A 19,929-nucleotide genomic window follows, 5' to 3' on the forward strand; every position below is an offset into this window, starting at 1 on the left:
TTATCCTGTTATCTTGAGATGAACAGAAATATTAAAAATAAGCCTTTTTTTTGTCTGTGACATATTTCTTGACCCATGACCCTATTAGAACTCTGCTGCCCTTGCACTACACCACTCTCTCTTCTCTCCTTGAAAGGCCTCCCAGACTAGTCTGGTTCTGCTCCAAGGTTTCTGCTTGTTAAGCGTTGTGTTTGATGGATGACTCAAGAAGCATATGAAGACCTATTTATTTGTGCCGGCGTTTTCCTTATTATTTTGAGGTTATCGTGTTTATCCCCGTGTTGTCTTGAACTTTTAACGTTTTGAAATGTATTTGTATTTTAAGTGGGTATTGTTCTGTTGATTAAGCACTTTGTGACTGTGGTCTGCAAAAGACAGTTTACAAATATAAATCACCTATTACTTATACTTATTCTCTATTGTATTTGCACTGAAAAGTGTCTTGATATAACTTTGTTACTTGTTGAGACACTTGGAAAGGATTTGGATTGACCTTGAAGACCCAAGAACTCTCATCCCTCAATTCCCATTCACCTTACTTCTCATTCCAGCCCATATATTGCTCTATATATATTGCTCAGAGGCTTTCAAATTTATACTAGACCCAAGAAAATGCTTAAAATGTCTGCCTGCACCATAAGCTTTACTTGTTTGACTATTGGGATTTTAGGCAGAGAAACTAGAACAGGGATTACTTGCGTGTAAGTAAGTAAGTAAGAAATGCTTATGTATAAATCGCCTTTTTTATACCAAAGCCCTTGAACACTCAAAAACAATAAACAGTTAAAATATATACTTTAAAAGATCAAGACACATAAGACAAACTCAGGAGTCCCAGAAAATAAGGGAAAAGTCTGCACAAATAAAAATGTCTCTTGAAGGAGTCAGTAGATCATCAAACACAGAGGGAGAGGAAGATCGTTCCAAAGCTTAGGAGCAACAGCCTGGAAGGATTTCTCTCCTCTGGTCCGGAAGCGTGTTCAGGAACCATCAGTAGATTCTGATCCACAGACCTTAGAGCCCGAGCTGGGGTGTAAGGCTGGATCAGATCACTGATGTGAGGAGGAGTCTGACCATGAATAGATCTGAAAGTAAGAACCAGAATTTTAAAATTGATCCTGAAAGAAACTGGCAGCCAGTGAAGAGATTTAAGGATGGCGTTAAATGTGAGTTCTTCTACTAGAGCGAGTCAGAATTCTCGCTGCAGAGTTTTGTATTAACTGCAGGCGAGACACCTCCTTCCTGTGTAAACACGAAAATAAACTGTTACAATAGTCTCAGCAAGAAGAAACAAACACATGGATTATAAGATCCAGATCGTGTTGTGACATAATTTTCATAAATTTAGAGATTTTTCTCTAAATTTGAAGGAAACAGTTTCTGGTCTAATGTCTAGATTATGGTGTTTCAATAAACAATCCACATACTATTTAATTATTAGTTAATACAGTAACACTAAGAGTTTTCTTCTAAAATACATAATGAAAAAACTGTATATTCCGTGCAATAGATGGCGCTGTTCCTTGACACTCCCAGAAGAAAACCACAGAAGTAAAGACGCAGGTGTTTACGTTTTCCTGCTTCCGTGTTACAGTACTACGAAACGACGCTCTCACATTTAAACCGAATCTATTTTTCCTTGATATATTCGGTCGACTGCGTTATGATACGTGAATCCTCCAGTGGTATTCCGTGGTTAAGCGTGTTATTGGTTGTTTTTCGTCCAGTCTAGGCTTTTTCTTTATGTTTTTTTCCCTCAGCTGATCCATCACGTAGCTCGGCTAAAGCTAACCTAGCTAGCCTCGGGTAGGATCAGCAGCAGCGGGGAAGCTATAACTGAATGACAGATCGCCGCTAACTAACCAGTATTTAGCTTTCGTTAAAATATCCCAGTCATGGCGACTAGGCGTCTGACCGATGCATTCTTGTTAATGCGGAACAATGCGATCCAAAACCGGCAGATATTGGCTGAGCAAGTGAGTACATACGACCCCCGTCTGAGTACACGTAGCAATGCTGCGGTGAGTGGTCTGCATCGTTTTGACACTATTATGTTTGTGTTTGCATTTAGACAGGTTTAGGTAGACCTTTTGTGTTTTTGCACGTATCTAGTTGTTTTTCTGTTTGTCGTAGGTGTCGTATTATAGATTTAGTTTTTTAAGCCAACCAGGTAATTTGATAAAAGACTGTCAGATACAACATAGCATTTGGTGTCATAAAGTAGTTATTAAGTAAGTATTATTATTGGACACGTCAAGTATTAAACATTAATGTGTGTTACTATTCGTTTTTTATGATTTTTGCATGAATGTGCTCAATGATCAACTGTTGTTTGGATCAAATTGTTAACTGTAATTTTAATGATATATTCCACAGTTGCTCCTTATTTTTATTTTATTTATTTTATCTTGCCCTTTAAAATATATACTTTATTGAGTATTGTTTTGGTTGTTTAAGCGCTTTGTGACCCTGGTCTGGAAAAGCGCTATATAAATAAAAATTACTTACTTACTTACTTACTTATTGTTAAAAGTTTTGTTTTTGAGCAACACCGGTGATGAACAGAATCTATTTTTGGTAATGCTTAGAGTCAAATGGAAGAATACACGTTACGAAACTGCTAATAGTAAAGTTACGTTTACAGAATCATTTCCTTTTATTAATAAAACCTAATGAATAGATGTATATACAAAGCTGGTTTAAGCATACAAGGGGTAATGCAGTGTAACATATGTGCCTCCTATTACAAGATTTGTAACTGCTATTCAAAGTAAATTGAATTTCTTTCAAACAAAACATTCATTAAGAGCTGTGGTGTATAACCTCAAAAACCTTAATGGCCAAGACGGACAGTTCAGTACTGTACTGTACTGTACACATACTTATTACTCGGAAGCTATTGAATCTTCTTTGCAGCTTCTTTATATATCTGCATGCTCAATTTCTTTCCCAAACCCATGTTAAAATATTGATGGCTCATTTTATTTACTCTTTTATTACTCTCACCATGGGCCCTTTTGTAAGCCATCATACACAATCCTTTATTATTTTAGTGATATAGGGTTTTGTCTTTCTCTAATACTTTTAACACAGATGGCCAAAATATGACATTTAATTACCATAATAACCATGGATAATATGACAAAGGTAGTACTTAATTGTTTTCTACCAAGTATTTATATTAATATATCTGTTTTGGTCTTTAATCAAGTGTTAATCTTCATGGTGTTGATCTAATGGTCGACTCAATCCGTTTCCATGGCAATTGAACAACCTGTTTATCCTTTTAACCCATCTCAATCTGTGGTCATGTCTCAGTCCTTAAAACCTTTTTGGGGTATTTTTGCTTTTTTATAAACAGTCTGGAAGTCCCTTTAAATTGTCACTAAATAAAAAACATAAATAGTCCTGATTTTTCTAAATAAATAGTATTGGTTACTTCATTATATATGGGATGGAATTTTATTTCTACAATTAATCTTCACAAATTATTTTAAAAGTGTATTCGTTGAGAAAAATGGAACATAAATAGAATATGTTAGCTAGAGAGCCCCCTTGTTATATAAGCTTGTTTCTTGTACACTGCTATTTCTCTGGGTTTCACTTTCTGCCTTTCTTATTTTCCCTCTTCCTTTTTGGGATGGATTTCGATCTCTCTGCAATTGTGTTTAGGAGCTTGATGAGGTACTGTTGTCTTCCTTTATGTCAGCAAATTAGAGCAGCTCTAAAACTATGTCTGTTTTACGTTACTGAATATGATGTTTCCATGCTGTTTCTCCTAAGTTGGCTGATGATCGAATGGCGTTGGTATCTGGAATCAGTTTGGACCCTGAAGCTGCCATCGGTGTCACCAAAAAACTTCCTCCAAAATGGACAGAAGGAATCGATGAGGTAGGTTCAAGGTTCTAATGGAGCAAGCGTCTAGATCTACACAAATATTGTCTCCTTTCCTTTTAGATTCAATACGATATCACACGAGTTCGGCAGAAGATGAAAGAGTTGGCAGCACTACACGACAAGCATATGAATCGTCCAACGCTGGACGACAGCAGCGAAGAAGAGCATGCCATCGAAATAACAACACAGGAGATCACACAGGTATACAAGTACAACCACAATATAATGGAGAAAAGAAAATGGAGATGTGTGAAGCAGTATGTCATTTTAAATTCAACCAGTTTAAGTAACAATGAAAACTAAACACCTACTGTCTTAAATAATCACAGAAACATCATTAAACAGTTTAATGTTCAACACATTTTTAAATGTGTACAGTTGTCATTGAGTGAAGCCTGTCTGTGTTTGATTTTCAGATGTTCCATCGATGCCAGCGAGCTGTGACTGGTTTACAGTCTCGCTGTGGCCACTGCACAGAGCAGGAGGAGAGACTGTTGAGGAATGTGGTTTCGTCTTTAGCACAGAGTCTGCAGGAGCTTTCCACCAGTTTCAGACACACGCAGTCCTGCTACTTAAAACGTAAGAAACACAACGAGATGCTAACTTAATGTCCATCGAGAATTCAAGCACTTTAATAAGGACCCTGTTTTTATATATCTTTCAATGGATGTTTTTTTGGGTGAACTGTTGGTACACGTTGCCTTATCAGATTCACTCCACATTCCTAAGAAATCCTTTTGTTCTCAGGTATGAAGAATCGGGAAGAAAGATCAAAGCACTTTTTCGACTCCGGACCCCTTATGGAAGAGGACGAAGAATTGGCAGTGTATGACAGAGTGAGTGGGTTCTTGTGATGTTACTGACAATTTCACTTAAGCTTCTTTTTAGTTTACATTGAACAATGTGAACAGGAAAGACAACATTCAGAAAGACAAACAAACTCTCCAGCGCAGGAACAAAAGACTATTGTTTCTGCTGCTGTGTTTCATTTAGTTGTTGTCCTATCTTATCTTGTTCTTTCTCTTTATTTCTCTGTGTTCTTGTTCTTATTTTATTTTTATTTTTATGAATTATTGCTGTGGCTAATTCGAAAAAAACAATTTCACGAAGGAGACCTCTTGAGGGATCAATAAAGTTCTACCAACCTACCTACCGAAAATAATTCATTTCCACTATTAATATTCCACTATTAATATTCCACTGGAGACCAACCAGGTGGAAACCAGCTGATTTTGTTGGTCATTAAATTAACTTTGAGTAGTAACAGAATATATTTCAAAAACCCATGATAATGAATGGACTGGCTCCTCTCTCGCAGGGTTTCACGGACGACCAGCTGATGATGGTGGAGGACAACACGGTGATGGTGGAGGAGCGAGAGCGAGAGATCCGACAGATCGTTCAGTCCATATCAGATCTCAATGAGGTTTTCAGAGACCTCGCCACTATGGTGGTAGAGCAGGTATGTGAAGCGCGGGTCCACTCGTAATGTCGAAAATAAAACTATTTACAAATCTACAACATGCTTTTACTTTTCAAGTTTAGTATGTTTTCTTAACAGCAGGTGTTTACAGGTTGTCTTGTGTAGTGCAAATAAGACGATAATTATATCTGAATGTTTGATGTTAACATGACAAGATAGTCACAAAACTTTAGGCGGGTTTAATGCATTAACTGTAATGCTTGTCAACATAAACTACTGTTTAAAAAAAAAAAAGTCTATATTTTAACTCTATAACATGTATGATTGAAAATACGTTAAAGTACAATATTTCAAACAATGCATATTTAGAGATTGTTAAAACTACAGGTGATCACATCTAAAATGTTTCTTTCTTGCTTCTCCAGGGCACTGTTCTTGACAGAATTGACTTCAATGTGGAGCAGGCTTGTGTGAAAACTGATGATGGGTTGAAACAGTTACAAAAGGTAACCACTCATTTCCAGCCCATTGGTTTCTGGAAATACTCACTACAATTGTTCTTTGTTTCCAGGCGGAGCAGTATCAGAAGAAAAACCGAAAGATGCTGGTCATTTTGATCCTTTTTGTCATCATTATTGTTCTAATCATTATTCTTTTTGGCACCAAGTTTTAATCACACATTCCAGTACATGCTCTTTGTTTTGTTTCCGTGTGTCGTGCATCTGTGTGGACTTGTCGACTGAAGAAAGTATGCATGGAATATTTGCTGCTGTCTTACTTCCTTCTAATCAAAAGAAACGATCCCAGCTCTGGCTGTCTGACAGAAGACAGGTCACATGACCTTTGAACACCAGGACAAGAAGGACACTTTTCGCTGTAACAATGTGAGTTCTCGACTTGAACATGTAAATTGTGTGTGCAAATGATTCATTGTTTTGTTTGTTAGTGCAACTCGTTTTCCTTCCTCTTGAGTCGTGTGCAGGACAGTATTTCACCCTCAACACTACAATGGCAGTAACGTTTAAACGTTAAATAGTTATCATATACCAAAAAATAATGTTCATCTGTTTTGAACTCCATGTGTTGTGGAGAATGAAAACTTGTAACCACCGCTGTTTGCCTACTAAAGAAGTAAGGAGGGAGGTTCCCTCTGGGTTCTAGTCACAGACAAGTAAACCCTCATGTCGGTGTCTTCATTTCAAAGCCAACTACATGTTTTAAAACTCTCGTTCAAAACTCCAGACCATTGAACGGACATGTATATGGCTTTGATAACCAAGACACGGTTAATGAGACGTGGTTTGTCTGCACTACAATATGTTGTTGTTAATTTTATTAATCGCCTGTTAACTCCGAAGAAAGTGCTGATTTTTTAAGCTCTTGACTTTACTTTGCATAAAGTGCTATCTTTCTCTTTATTTAAAAATGCAGTTTGCACATTTTGGGGTCATGACCTTGAAAGCTAAGGGCAAATGTGATGGATGTAATACTACTGGCATCTATGTGACGAAAAGAGTTTATATATATATATATGGGTCTTGAGGAGGACCAAACATATTCTAGACATGTTTGTAGCCTTGACCAAACAATCATTGTCCAACACTTAACTGTGATGAAGCCCAAAACGAGTGAGTTTTATGTGGAGGATTTGTTTCCCGTTTCATTCTTTTAAAAGGTCAATCCTAGTCGTGTATGTTAAAAAGCCTTGGTGCGTTTTATTCATGGAAGATTAAGAAGATGGAAAATATTTATTTCACATATCTGTAAACTCAAATTGTTGACTAAATGTGAAAAATGTTTGGCTGGTACTCCAACTGTTTCCTCCAACAATGAGATGATGGCAACGTTTTTAAATAAATCTGGATCAAGCTCGTGTCGGTTCAATTCTTATTTCTTCTCTCTAGTATATGGTTTCAACGAAAAAAGAAACGTGCTAATAATGTCAATAAACGTATGGATGATGTTGAATCCCAGATTTTTCCCAGAGAGTCTTAACACGATTAACATTGGCTTGTGTTGCATCAATGTTTAATATTTGTGATCCTCCTGCTGTTCTAATTTGTTTATTTATATATATATATATATATATATATATACATACATACATACATACATACAGTATATATATATATATATATATACATTCATTGTCTACCGCTTTTATCCCTTACCGGGGTCGCGGAGAGACTGGAGCCTATCGGAGTATCAGGGCGAGAGGCAGGGGACACCCTGGACAGGACGCCAGTCTGTCGCTGGGCAAACAAAGACAGACAACCATTCACACACACACTCTCATACCTATGGACAATTTCCCAAAGTTATCAATCAACCTCTGTAAGTTTTTGGACTGTGGGAGGAAAGCGGAGTGCCCGGAGTAAACCCACGAAACACGGGGAGAACATACAAACTCCACATATCTATATATATACAGTGTATATATATATAAATATATATATATATCTATATATATATATATATATAGCACCAAGCAAGGCATTGGTTCTGTTTTAAAGCATGAATGTAAGCTTACAAAATAAAAACTAAAACAATAAAAAAAGAAGACATTTAAAAGTACCTACTTGAAACCTTACATTTCACGTTTGTTTAATACATGATAATTAGTTATTTTAAGCAGTGAAGAATAGAGAAAGCAACCTTTGCGTATTTTCTTTTTAAAGTTTTACAAGAACAGAAAATGATCGTTAGTACACGAGCCAGTAGGTGGCGATGGTGAGACTCAGAGCTCGTTGTCGACCCACATATAATGTCTAAAAGAAGTCTCAGTCGTTCGTTATCAATATACTTTCCAAACGCTGGGAAAAAATAAATATGCATTTGATGAATATGAAGACGATCCATTCACGGTTGCAGAGACATATTTGACATTTTGCGAAGGTCAAGTTTACATTCTATTGGGTCACGAACTGAAGAGCGCAGTGGCTGCCCCCGTGTGGGAATAAACACACACCTTTTGTTTTTCTTTTTTTTTTTAATTCTTTTATTTTGAAAATATTTTCGCAGGCTCTTCACTTATGTCGTTACATAGAAAAGTAAACTACTAGTTTTGAAAAAACAACAAACACGCTTTACCTTTGTGGGTTTTCTTATTTAGACTCCACCTAAATAAGGTTTATAAACATCTCTTTAAAGATGACAGGAAAGTGAAAGCAATCACTTGAGAACCCATTCAAGTCAAAGGGAAAACATATTATTGATTATTATTTATTCCTATACATGTTTTGGTTTGAACCAATTAAAAAATAATCATTTATTTAATTCCTTATTAATCTTTTGTTAGTTGTTGTTTTTGCCTTACGATGTGTGATAACAATCTCATTCCCTTGGCATGTTAAATGATAAGAAGTTTTCTACTATGGTTTGATAGAACATATACAGTCATATCTCTCAGGTTGCCTCTATGAACCAATGTAGTCCCAAAGATAACTGGTAAAATTGTGTTGTTGACAACACTCCAGAACCTCTTCTCAAGGGGCCACAATGTTTTAACAGCATAGTAATGTGGCCACTCGACAGCAAACAATCTCTTGTTCTTAATGACGTTTATAAATTTAGATATAACTATTGCAGCTTAATTAATGTACAAGAGTCTTGTTGTTGTTATACAGCATTTAAAAATGCATGATATTGAAATTGTGCTCAGGCATTAAAAACAGTACACATAACACAAAGAAGTCTGTTAGTATTAGTCAGATTGTCATTTTATCTTTTCATACTTAGTCAGTTCTTGGCTTGACTTAGGCCAGTCCGTCAAACTGAGCCTGAGAAACCTGGGTGTTGTATTTGACAAAGAAATGTCTGTAGTTCAACACTGCAGAAAATTGACCAAAAACTGTTTCCTTTAACTGAGAAAAATCTCTAAACTTAGAAAAATGTTGTCACAACACGATCTGGAGCTTGTAATCCATGCGTTTGTGTCTTCTCGTTTAGACCATTGTAACAGTTTATTTTCGTGTCTAATCAAGAAGGAGCTGTCTCGCCTGCAGTTAATACAAAACTCTGCAGCGAGAATTCTGACCTGCTCTAGTAGGAGAACTCACTTAGAACTTAAATCTCTTCACTGGCTGCCAGTTTCTTTCAGGATCCATTTTAAAATTCTGGTTCTTACTTTCAGATCTATTCATGGTCAGACTCCTCCTTACATGATGATCTGATCCAGCCTTACACCCAAGCTCGGGCTCTGAGGTCTGTGGATCAGAATCTACTGATGGTTCCTGAACACGCTTCTGGACCAGAGAGAAATCTTTTCTGGGACTCCTGTGTTTGTCTTATGTGTTTGTCTTGGCCTTTTAAAGTATATATTTTGACTGTGTATTGTTTTTGATTGTTAATGCGCTTTGTGACCCTGGTCTAGAAAGGCATTAGAAATAACCATTACTTACTTACTAACTTACTTGACATCAGTTTAATTATTACTTGAAGTCTCAATATAGTAATAGTTTTTGACATGTATCACCTCTGTAATTGTATGTTAAATGCTGACACTCCTATAGGTCACCATATCTGTTTTAATGAATCTAAATGTTGTGTTCCCGCAGTTTAAAACAAACTTTTTTTTCCTACACCACATGAAGCTTGTGTAACCTCTCCTTCTCACATTTTAGTTCAAGCAACAAAAACTGTTAAAAGTGGAATTCATGTCAAATATCAGGATATTAAATTGTGACTAAAAGACAAACAAGAGTCAATTCACAGTCGTGTGTTTCCCAATTACTGATTCTAGGTTCTAAATCTCTAATAAGATGTCTAGGTGCAATGAATACAAATATAAAACGATGATGTTCCTGCTTCAGCATGCAAAATTGTTGGCAAAAGTTGTATAAAAAAAGGGTAATCACATCCACAGCTCTGGGGTCAGCAGGATTTCTGTCTGCAGCCGGTCGACTGTTCTCACTTCATCCCCTCGTCCTGCAGTCTGCTGATGTACAGGCTTTCTGTTCAGCGGTGGAAATCCTGTTTGTCACGCTGGAGCGTTTGAAAGAAAAGAATGACAGCTCGCACGCTGCCTGTGCACACGCAACGGTTTAGTCTACAAAACATAAGATCCTAATCTTCACGCCAAGTCTGCATCCCCACATCTGACCTCTGAGACCCATCGCGTCATTTTTATTGTCCGTAGTCTTAATGGAATTTTTGTTATTGTGCAGTATAGTGAAAATAAAGACTTTTAAAATCTAGAATCAGCTGCATTTCAACTTATTAACTTCATTAAGAAAAAACTGTGTTTGCTGACAAGTCAAAAGAGTTGGCAACACCGTTTATTAGGCATTTTAGATGTTTGTGTCACTTGCCTTTGTGTGCAAGTGCATGTGTGCATGCAGGCGTGTGTGTGTGTGTCATGAGGGCATGATGGGAGGGAAAAGACCAACCCACTTTTAAAACTAGTCCTCCTCATCAGATCTCATTAGAGTTCCTTTACTCCGCAGAAAACAACCATCTCACACCAGCTATTGGAGGTACGTCTGATCGTCAGTGACACTGCTACACCTTTTATTAATGACAAACACAATGTATGACATATTCGGTCGTGGTTTTAATATTCTCAGATGCTCGACCACTAGATGATGGATCACTGGTCTGAGGGTCACAGGAGATTTCCCGCCTCTAAATTTGGGACAGTTCCAGCTCGAAAATGTCAAAACGTGTGAGTAGACTCTTTTGTTAAGGAATGTTGACAGTGAAGAAACTCTGAGAACTATGATGAAAACATGTTAACATATACAGTACATGTGCATGTATTTGTATATGCATATATACATAATGTACTTAATATTATAACCTGCATTTAACAACTGGGACAAGAGGGACCTAAAAGATAGACTTTGTCTTTACACAAAAAGTAGTTTTTGCAATAAAACACTTGAACAGCAACTACCATTTAATTTATTGATAATAAAGTAGCTGTTGTAGTAGTATTTTGTTGACATTCATGCTTTTGTTTTTGTTGAAGTACTGTGTAAAGTTGTTCTTACTACAGGATGGCGTCTGATAATAATTCATAAAATGATATTTGCAAATAAACATGTGCAGATGATATATAGGTATTTTACATCAAAATGTCTTTGGGTCATTAGGGGAAAAAAGAGAAATTAAGTGATAGTATAAAGTAAACCTTTAATTGAACTAAAACTAAGCAATAATTCCAGAATGAAACGTTACATGTTTAGTGTTGCATCATGTGAACGTCTGTATGCGACGATGGATTAGACAAAAAGATTTGAATACCATTAGACTTTCCTTTAGTCACACGTAGATCGTTTCAGAACTGTCAACAAAGAAAGTTTGTTCATGATTCAAAAGCAAACTACTGAGGTAATAATGTAAGGGTACAGTCTTCAAAAACTCTGTGAAATTTGTCCTCGGATTGATCATCCAAAACCTCCCAAAAGTCCCTAAATCTGCTTGTTGTTTCACTCACAGCTTTCCTGAACGACACCAGCCCCACTACCCGCCTGTCTACTACGATGCACAGCAGAACTACAACAGAGAGTCTGGTTACTGGACCGTGCCAGGATGCAGAACCGGGGGGATACTGCAGGAATACACCGACTGGTCCGACCGAGGACGACACCCTTCATACCCCCCTGTTTATCTGGACCATCATCACGTCCAGCAGCATAAAGACCACAGGGAATACGATCCCAGCTACACCCGAGACAGCCGGGACCTGATGGTACCTCAGCGAGCAGGTTCTCTGAGGGAAGACTGGCAGAGGAGATATGAGTCCAGCGGTTCCGCCCACTGTACCAGAGAGTCCACGAAGAGAGGTAGCAGCAGCATCAAAGAGCTGGAGGCCTGGGCCGCCCGCTATAGCCACTCTCTCCCCCGGATGAGACGCATCGAATCGGAACTACAAGGACCGGCCCAGAAGCCGGAAGAAGACTACAGAGGGGTTGCTCTGCGACCACTCCGATCGTTTTCAGGACCGTGGGATCGAGCGGTTAGACAGCCATCACACATACAACCCCCTGCCACCTACCCTGGTCGAAGCAGCGCTGAAAAGGCAGAGGTGATCTTCAGCCAACCACCTGGATATATTGCACCTCCTGCCTACGACGGGCCGCATCAACGTTCACCTGGGAAACAAACCTGGGAAGATGAGAACAGTCAGAGCTTCATGTCACGGGCTACACTCCACCCAAGTGCACCCATAGATCCGCGGTGGAGCAACAAACAGGATTCCTGTTTCCAAGAGTTCAAAGGCAGACCTTTGCAAGTCATGCAGGAAACGTTGCCAAATGTTCACTATCAGAAAAACACGCTGAACAACAAAACTTCCAAAGTGATAGAAGGAAGAAAGTTCAGCATCAACAAAAAGATGGGAGGATTCACCATATTCTGCCTGGTGTCTCGGACGGCAGCGACAACGGAATCCCCGAACACCACCACAAGTGTTTCCAGGGATCTCGACGAAACACAAAAGATCGCGGATGAAGTGGACTTTAATGTACCAACGCTCAAGGAAACTCCTCAAGTAAACGAGTCCGAGGAGGTGAATACAGTTGGAGACGAGAGGGGATCGGATAAAGTAGAGCCGATCGAAAACGAAGCTCAAGAGATTTGTGAGAAACAGATTTCCCCATCGAAGTATCCTCTATGGAAAGAACCCAGTCTCTCCTCCAAGTGTGAACATCCTTCCTACCAAGGCGCAGGAGGAGACACGACTGCCGTTGAGTCTGTCAGTAAAAATGCAGACTCTGGACTCAGTCACCTGGTCGTTGACAAAACACGCGTTGTCGTCAAAGTGGAAATGGTTCTGTTACCCAAGAAAAGTCTGGTGAACTATATGGGCTCCTCACAGGGAGACACAGAGAAACAACATGAGTTTGAATCTGTGGAAGCAAGTGAGAAGTCAGAGTCTAGGAGGGAAAGTCTGGAGGAGCGAGCTGAGAGGATCCTGGGAATCCCTCTACACAACAGTGCCAGAGAAGTACCACCTGATCAAGAAGAAGTGGAACCCGGAGAAGAAGAGAAAGAGGAGGAAGCCCAGGATGGAGCAACTTTGAGACAGAACATAGAGCCTGTAGGTTCAGAGGGAGATAAAATAGTTTCTTCTGATGAAGGTGAAACTAAATCAACAAGCAGTTTAACTTTAGCTCTCAACCAACAACCTGATGCTGAGCTCAGTTTAACCGACAAAACGCCTTCGCCGTCAGATATTTTGTCACCCACTGCACACGAAGATGAAGAAAAGAGTGAAGACAAGGATCAAACGTCGTCGAGAGAAGATGACGTTGCCGACGATGTAACTGAAGAAAAGAGTGAAGTCAAGGATCCAACATCGTCGAGAGAAGACCTACATGTTGCCGACGATGTAACGGAAGAAAAGAGTGAAGTCAAGGATCCAACATCGTCGAGAGAAGACCTACATGTTGCCGACAATGTAACGGAAGAAAAGAGTGAAGAAAACGATCAAACGTCGTCGAGGGAAGACCTACACGTTGCCGACGATGTAACTGAAGAAAAGAGTGAAGTCAAGGATCCAACATCGTCGAGAGAAGACCTACATGTTGCCGACGATGTAACGGAAGAAAAGAGTGAAGTCAAGGATCCAACATCGTCGAGAGAAGACCTACATGTTGCCGACAATGTAACGGAAGAAAAGAGTGAAGAAAACGATCAAACATCGTCGAGAGAAGACCTACACGTTGCCGACGATGTAACTGAAGAAAAGAGTGACGACAAGGATCAAACATTGTCGAGAGAAGCTGACGTTGCCGACGATGTAACTGAAGAAAAGAGTGAAGTCAAGGATCCAACATCGTCGAGAGAAGACCTACATGTTGCCGACGATGTAACTGAAGAAAAGAGTGAAGTCAAGGATCCAACATCGTCGAGAGAAGACCTACATGTTGCCGACGATGTAACTGAAGAAAAGAGTGAAGAAAACGATCAAACATCGTCGAGAGAAGATCTACACGTTGCCGACGATGTAACGGAAGAAAAGAGTGAAGAAAACGATCAAACATCGTCGAGAGAAGACCTACACGTTGACGACGATGTAACTGAAGAGAATTTTGAAGATGACAAAAGCATCAGCGAGGGAAGCTTGAGTGAAAAGCAGGAACTCGAGGAGATTATAAAAGTAGAATCTAGTGAAGCACAAGAATCTGATGAATATGTTGAACCACAGAGTGTTGAAAATGGTTGCCTTACACAAGTCCTTTCACATGAAGAAATCTTTGAAGAAGCCCTCAAGATTTCCGATGAAACTACGGAACAAAATCCCACCACCAATGAGGAGGATTCACTTGACGACCAAGAGGTTTTAATGGAGGCAGTGGTTCCATCTGATGATCATGATAATGCTGAAGATGGATCTTCAAGAGAAGATAAAACTGAAGAGGAAGCTGAAGATCAATCATTTGGTTCAGTTTTGGGTGAAGAAAAATCGAGCTCCCTTCCATCTGCACAGGATGAGGAATGTTCCGTTCATCAAGAAAGCAACTCCCCTGATGTGGAGTCACAAACCTGTTCCACTGACTCTCCAACTCTGAGATCTTCTTCTCAAGCAGAAAACCTTCCTGAAGAGTTTGGTGTCCCTGAAGAGTCAGAGTATCCAAAGTCACTGTGGGATGCTGTGAATCGGATTCGGAGACATACAGCGCCGGATTCTGAGAATGAAGAGGAGGAAGTTGGCGAGTTATGGGACCCTGAATGTGGAGGGCAGGAGGTGTGTCCAGATGTGGTATTTGAACTGCAGACCAGAGAGGATTTAACCATATCTGGTGAAACATCACAAGCAGTTACAGCAGCAGCTGCTGATGACGTGACAGAAGAGGAACCAACACAGACGGATGTGAAGACGCAGAAGATGGAGGACGACACAATTTCCTGCTGCAGCCACGACTCTGGAGACACTGTGATCGACGCAGTAGAAGACGAGGCATCGGACACAACATCTGGCGCAGATAAGGAGTTTTTGACAGAAGGCGAGGAGAGTCGCAGTACAACTGATGCAGGAGAAAGAACGAGTAACGAAGAGGAAGATAAATCTGACGAAGATGCTATTGAAGGAGGGGAGCGAACGTCTTCGAGTCCCGGGTCTGTTGCTGCCACACCTCCAGAGAAAAAGGTCATCACAGAAACAATGACGGGTTTGGACAACCTCTGAGATGTTCACCAGCATTGACAGTGACTCGTAGTATTGTTTGATTGTTTGGTAGGTGATTTCACATTCTTGCTGTTTCAGTAGACTGACTGTGACTAGCATCAGGAAAGAAAAAATAAAGTTTAATCTTTGATAGGGAACATGGAATGATGTGGCCTTTTCTATTTTTTAAATCTGATCCAATGAAGGTGCCTTTTTGGTTCCCCAATATTTGTAATACAGTATTTCACAAAAGCCTCATGCTATTTTTACATGACATTCGCAATGATTACTTAGCCTCTTGTAGCAAAAGTCCTCAAAAAATCCTCTACTTTTTTGCACTTCAGTCACAGATCTATACTTCAGCCACAGTCGAGTGATCTTATTTAAAAGCTTCTGGTCAGTGGTCATCAACATAGGACTCCTGGTTGATGCTCCATCACTCACAAAATGGAAGATTTAAAAATCATAATAATGTATGAATATATGTGGAGGATAAATAAGATAAAGCAAATTAACTTGCATGACAAGTTAACTTGCTTCATTTGTCTGATAATACAGTAATGCATTTACACTCTTGGGGGGAAATAAAAATGTTGTGACTTCATGCAAATACTCCTATTATTTTTCTACTACTATAGTAATTCAGAAATACCACTACTTTTGGTTATAGTTATCCACTGCGATGCAATTAACTAGTGATACTCCAGACCACCACTTTACACGAGGCTACGTATTAAAAATATTGAATTTAGAGGAATTAGAATTTATCTATTAACTCCACAAAAAAATGTTATCGAAAATATTCAAATTAAATTCCCCCCCAAAAAATACAGAAAAAAAATATATAGCCATGTAAACATTTAAAATATTAAGTTCAACCTTTGAATAATCTGATGTCACTGATATAATGGGTATTAGTGATGGATTGATGAGGCTTCAAGATGATAGTGTCATGATTTTGAAAGGCCACTAGATGTCACTCTTTGTTTTATACCATTTGGCTCTTACTAATTCAATGAAACCTGGCTTCATTTTTAAACCGAGAGCACCATCTAGTGGACTTTCAAACTGTATAATGATGCCGCATCAGCTGATTCATGACACCCCACTAACCCATCACTAGTAGAGAGTATTTCACAAAATAGAAGCTACAGCCACTGGCTTCTCTTTATGTCATGTTACTTGTTGCCACAAATACAGGAACATTATTTCATAACGGAATTATTCCGATATTTGTTCATCTTAGCAAGTATTTCCAACGCATCGGTAACATTATTTGTATGATTATTACATATTGTTGTGGGGGGACCTGCTCACGGGTGATTCTGCCAGGAACAAAGACACAAAACAGATGCAGGAAACTTACAAAGTTTATATAAAAGTGGAAAGATTTCAGAGAACGTTCACACAGGACAGTAAAATGTGACACCCAAATGAAAATCTCCTGAATACAGCTAGTAGATTACAGTACTCTGATAGACTCACTAACATGTTAAATACAACAGTTGTGATTTGAGGAATAATAATAGATGTTCATTTAAACTTTTTGTCAATGTCTTCAATTATTATCTCTGAGAAATCGTTTTACATCACAGACGCAACCTGTAATTTTTGTATGCCTCCAACTTGATTTTAACTTTATTTTTTCTACACGATTGGGAGTGTTAAATACAGAATACGCCCCAGCTCAGATTCACAGTTTTTATGACGGCAAGTTTAGAAGTTTATGTCAGCCATTAATAAATACCTACACATTGATTATAACAAGACAAAGACAGATGTTGTTGTTTTAGAGCCTGTCAACATCCTACCAAACTTTCCTGGTGACAAATTATGAAAGGAGGAGGAGAAAGTGAAATGTCAAAGTTCATCATGAGGAATCTTCAGAGCGTGGTCACATAGATCTGAAAAGATAGAAGAAAGGTTAAGTCTACCATTTATAAAATCGAGAGAAATTGAATTCCATGACATACCAGTTCTTTTACTGCAGAGTTTGTCCTTGACGTTTTCAGTTTCCCGGGAAAAGAACTCAAGGAGTTCATCTTCGTACTGCTCGACGATGCTTTCACACTGTGATCGTTAGATTGAAGAGAACGTTACGAGACTTCCCGTCAGAAGCAGCAAAGATGATGCTCGACTTCAACTCACGGAAAACTTCAAGCTGGAGGTGACTGTTGAATCCAGCTTGGCCTCAGAGAGGTCCATGGCCTCCCCAGTGCGGGATTTGATCCGTAAGTAGGACTTCCTGTTGGCTCCGGCGTCTACACGTTCTCCATAATCTTGCATGCGTTCACAAACATTTTCCATCAGCTCCAGAAGATTTCCTTCAGAGCGAGCCAGAGGAATCTGATGAGGGAAAAAAAAGATGATTAGACAGTGTGGTGCGACATTTTAAATATGAGCTTACTGTATTTTTTCTTGTCAAAAACAGAAAAAACATGACAAGAAAAAAAAATTACAGTTTCACAATATTACATATTGTTGTAGTCTGCAATTACCTTTAAAGACAATAATTTGATCGGTGGAAAGGCAGGTTTTGAAAGCTTAGAATAAAGATGCAGTAGTCAAGATTTTTAGATAAACAAATTAATAACGACATGTAGTCTCGAGTCTTATTTGGATGCATTTATTGAGGCTTATCTGATTTTTAGAAAATAATTATCAGGCAAACGTGACACTAGTGATGGGTTATTGATACAGTCACTTCATTTTAAAAGGCCACTAAAGTAAGGTAAGGTAGAACTTTATTGATCCCTCAGGAGATCTCCTTCAATAAATTGTTTTTTCAAATTAGACACAGCAATAAAGACGATTATTCATAAAAGTAATACAAATAAAAACAAGAACAAAGAGAAATAAAAAGAAAGAACAAGATGACACAATCTAAGTCTAAAGATAAAGAACACAGATCAAAAACAAATAACAAAGACAAAGGATACATAGATTAACATAGAATAGAATCATACTTTCGCTCCACTCCTGCCCCCCAGACTCAGAATTGTGCAATCGAATAGCCAGAGGAATGAATGACTCCTTGAGTCTACTACTAGTAAGTAAGTAAGTATTTTTATTTGTATAGCGCTTTTCCAGACCAGGGTCACAAAGCGCTTAAACAATCAAAACAATATTCAATAAAGTATATACTTTAAAAGTCGAGATAAAACTGATAACACAACAGGAGTTCCAGAAAATCAAGGAAAAGCCTGAACAAATAAAAAAGTCTTAAGATGTTTCTTAAAGGAGTCAGTAGATCATCAAACACAGAGGGAGAGGAAGATCGTTCCAAAGTTTAGGAGCAACAGTCTGGAAGGATTTCTCTCCTCTGGTCCTGAACCGTGTTCAGGAACCATCAGTAGATTCTGATCCACAGACCTCAGAGCCCGAGCTGGGGTGTAAGGCTGGATCATACTAGGCGTATGTATAACCTTTGTCTCTGATCTACTAATTCAATGAAACCTGACAATCATTTTGACTCAGAGCGCCATCTAGTGGCCTTTCAAACTGTATCATTACACAGCATCAGCTGCCTCATGACGCCCCATTAACACATCACTTTGAAACACAAGATGAAAACGGTTTTAATGGTCCGTGTTCCTGTAAAACACACTCTGACCTCTCGAATGGACTGGCTTCCATCTGGGTTGATCCGAAATGAGCCCGTTTGGATGGTCTTCTTTGGATCCACCTGAGAAATCGCCCACTCCAGCTCATCCACCAGAGCTCTGCATGCTGCGAGGAGACCACACGAGCATCATATATGTAGGCGGTGAAGACAGATGAAGACAGAGGAGAATGAATGAGAAACAAACCTCCACATCTGATGTCTTGTCCTTGTCTGGCTGCCTGGCACGAGCTGAGCAGGAGACACAGAACCAAACACGATGCTGTCAGGAAAACACCTTCCTTCATGTCGCCTCTGAAAAAGGAAAAAAACAAATAAAAACTTCCTCTCTCGCTGAATAAATCACGTGTCTTTTGACTTTGGCAAATCGAATGTACAAAGTAACGATCTGAACTTTTCATTCAACTTACCAGTTGTTGTGCCTTAACAACCTACAGCATCTCACTCTTACAATTTGGTGACGTAGCAGCGTGGGGGTAAACCAGCCGTGCGCACGATAGCGCCCCTAGAGGCCAGGAGGAAAACATGAAACACCCACGTTTACATACCGTTTCATTTATAGATTTTGACAATAACTTCATATTTATATTGTTCTTTTTATAATCCACCAACACTTGGGTCCCTCTCGACCGTATGGTCGCTACGTCTCACAAAAAGAAAGTAATAATACTACAAGTATTATTACTATATTATAATAATAAGTAGTAATACTGACTCCTTCAAGAAACATCTTAAGACGTTTTTATTTGTTCAGGCTTTTCCTTGATTTTCTGGAACTCCTGTTGTGTTATCAGTTTTATCTTGATCTTTAAAGTATATACTTTATTGAATATTGTTTAAGCGCTTTGTGACCCTGGTCTGGAAAAGCGCTATACA

At 38.9% G+C, this 19,929-nt stretch overlaps 3 protein-coding genes across 5 annotated transcripts; 2 read left to right on the top strand and 1 right to left on the bottom strand.

Moving 5' to 3' along the window:
* The first annotated feature begins 1,572 nt into the window (after nt 1-1,572).
* stx16 (syntaxin 16) lies at nt 1,573-7,193 on the top strand. 3 transcript variants are annotated; one of them, XM_087801267.1, is made up of 8 exons: nt 1,573-2,021; nt 3,784-3,891; nt 3,958-4,098; nt 4,314-4,476; nt 4,645-4,733; nt 5,216-5,359; nt 5,746-5,826; nt 5,892-7,193. In XM_087801267.1, exons 1-8 carry the CDS (start codon nt 1,896-1,898, stop codon nt 5,991-5,993), a joined length of 954 nt encoding a protein of 317 aa, XP_087657393.1. In that variant the 5' UTR covers nt 1,573-1,895; the 3' UTR covers nt 5,994-7,193. The 3 variants fall into 3 exon arrangements, with proteins under 3 accessions (XP_087657393.1, XP_087657394.1, XP_087657395.1); XM_087801268.1 differs by having other exon boundaries at nt 1,573-1,976; XM_087801269.1 differs by lacking the exon at nt 1,573-2,021 and adding an exon at nt 2,101-3,684.
* A 3,716-nt stretch (nt 7,194-10,909) lies between these two features.
* LOC148070506 (uncharacterized) lies at nt 10,910-15,452 on the top strand (the record flags this gene model as incomplete). Its single annotated transcript, XM_087801081.1, has 2 exons — nt 10,910-10,980; nt 11,759-15,452. Coding segments are annotated over 2 exons (3,765 nt in total), but the record flags the coding sequence as incomplete, so codon positions are not given.
* A 1,331-nt stretch (nt 15,453-16,783) lies between these two features.
* Nucleotides 16,784-19,535, bottom strand: cnpy2 (canopy FGF signaling regulator 2). Its single transcript, XM_087800703.1, has 6 exons — nt 19,464-19,535; nt 19,241-19,347; nt 19,045-19,160; nt 17,580-17,777; nt 17,405-17,501; nt 16,784-17,335 (listed from the first exon to the last, which is right to left on the bottom strand). Exons 2-6 carry the CDS (start codon nt 19,338-19,340, stop codon nt 17,292-17,294), a joined length of 555 nt encoding a protein of 184 aa, XP_087656829.1. The 5' UTR covers nt 19,341-19,347; nt 19,464-19,535; the 3' UTR covers nt 16,784-17,291.
* Nucleotides 19,536-19,929: the final 394 nt, after the last annotated feature.

This window comes from Callionymus lyra, chromosome 10 (genome assembly GCF_982586985.1).
Source record: "Callionymus lyra chromosome 10, fCalLyr1.hap1.1, whole genome shotgun sequence".
Classification (NCBI taxonomy): domain Eukaryota; kingdom Metazoa; phylum Chordata; class Actinopteri; order Syngnathiformes; family Callionymidae; genus Callionymus; species Callionymus lyra.

Excerpts from the sequence above, each read along its gene's own strand:
- stx16 (XM_087801267.1), top strand. The coding sequence starts at position 1,896 with ATGGCGACTAGGCGTCTGACCGATGCATTCTTGTTAATGCGGAACAAT. Across the intron at positions 2,022-3,783 it reads GTACACGTAGCAATGCTGCG|TTGGCTGATGATCGAATGGC; the intron begins GTGAGTGGTCTG and ends GTTTCTCCTAAG. Across the intron at positions 4,734-5,215 it reads AATTGGCAGTGTATGACAGA|GGTTTCACGGACGACCAGCT; the intron begins GTGAGTGGGTTC and ends CCTCTCTCGCAG.
- cnpy2 (XM_087800703.1), bottom strand. The coding sequence starts at position 19,340 with ATGAAGGAAGGTGTTTTCCTGACAGCATCGTGTTTGGTTCTGTGTCTC. Across the intron at positions 19,161-19,240 it reads ACAAGACATCAGATGTGGAG|CATGCAGAGCTCTGGTGGAT; the intron begins GTTTGTTTCTCA and ends GTCTCCTCGCAG. Across the intron at positions 17,502-17,579 it reads CCTCCAGCTTGAAGTTTTCC|TGTGAAAGCATCGTCGAGCA; the intron begins GTGAGTTGAAGT and ends TAACGATCACAG.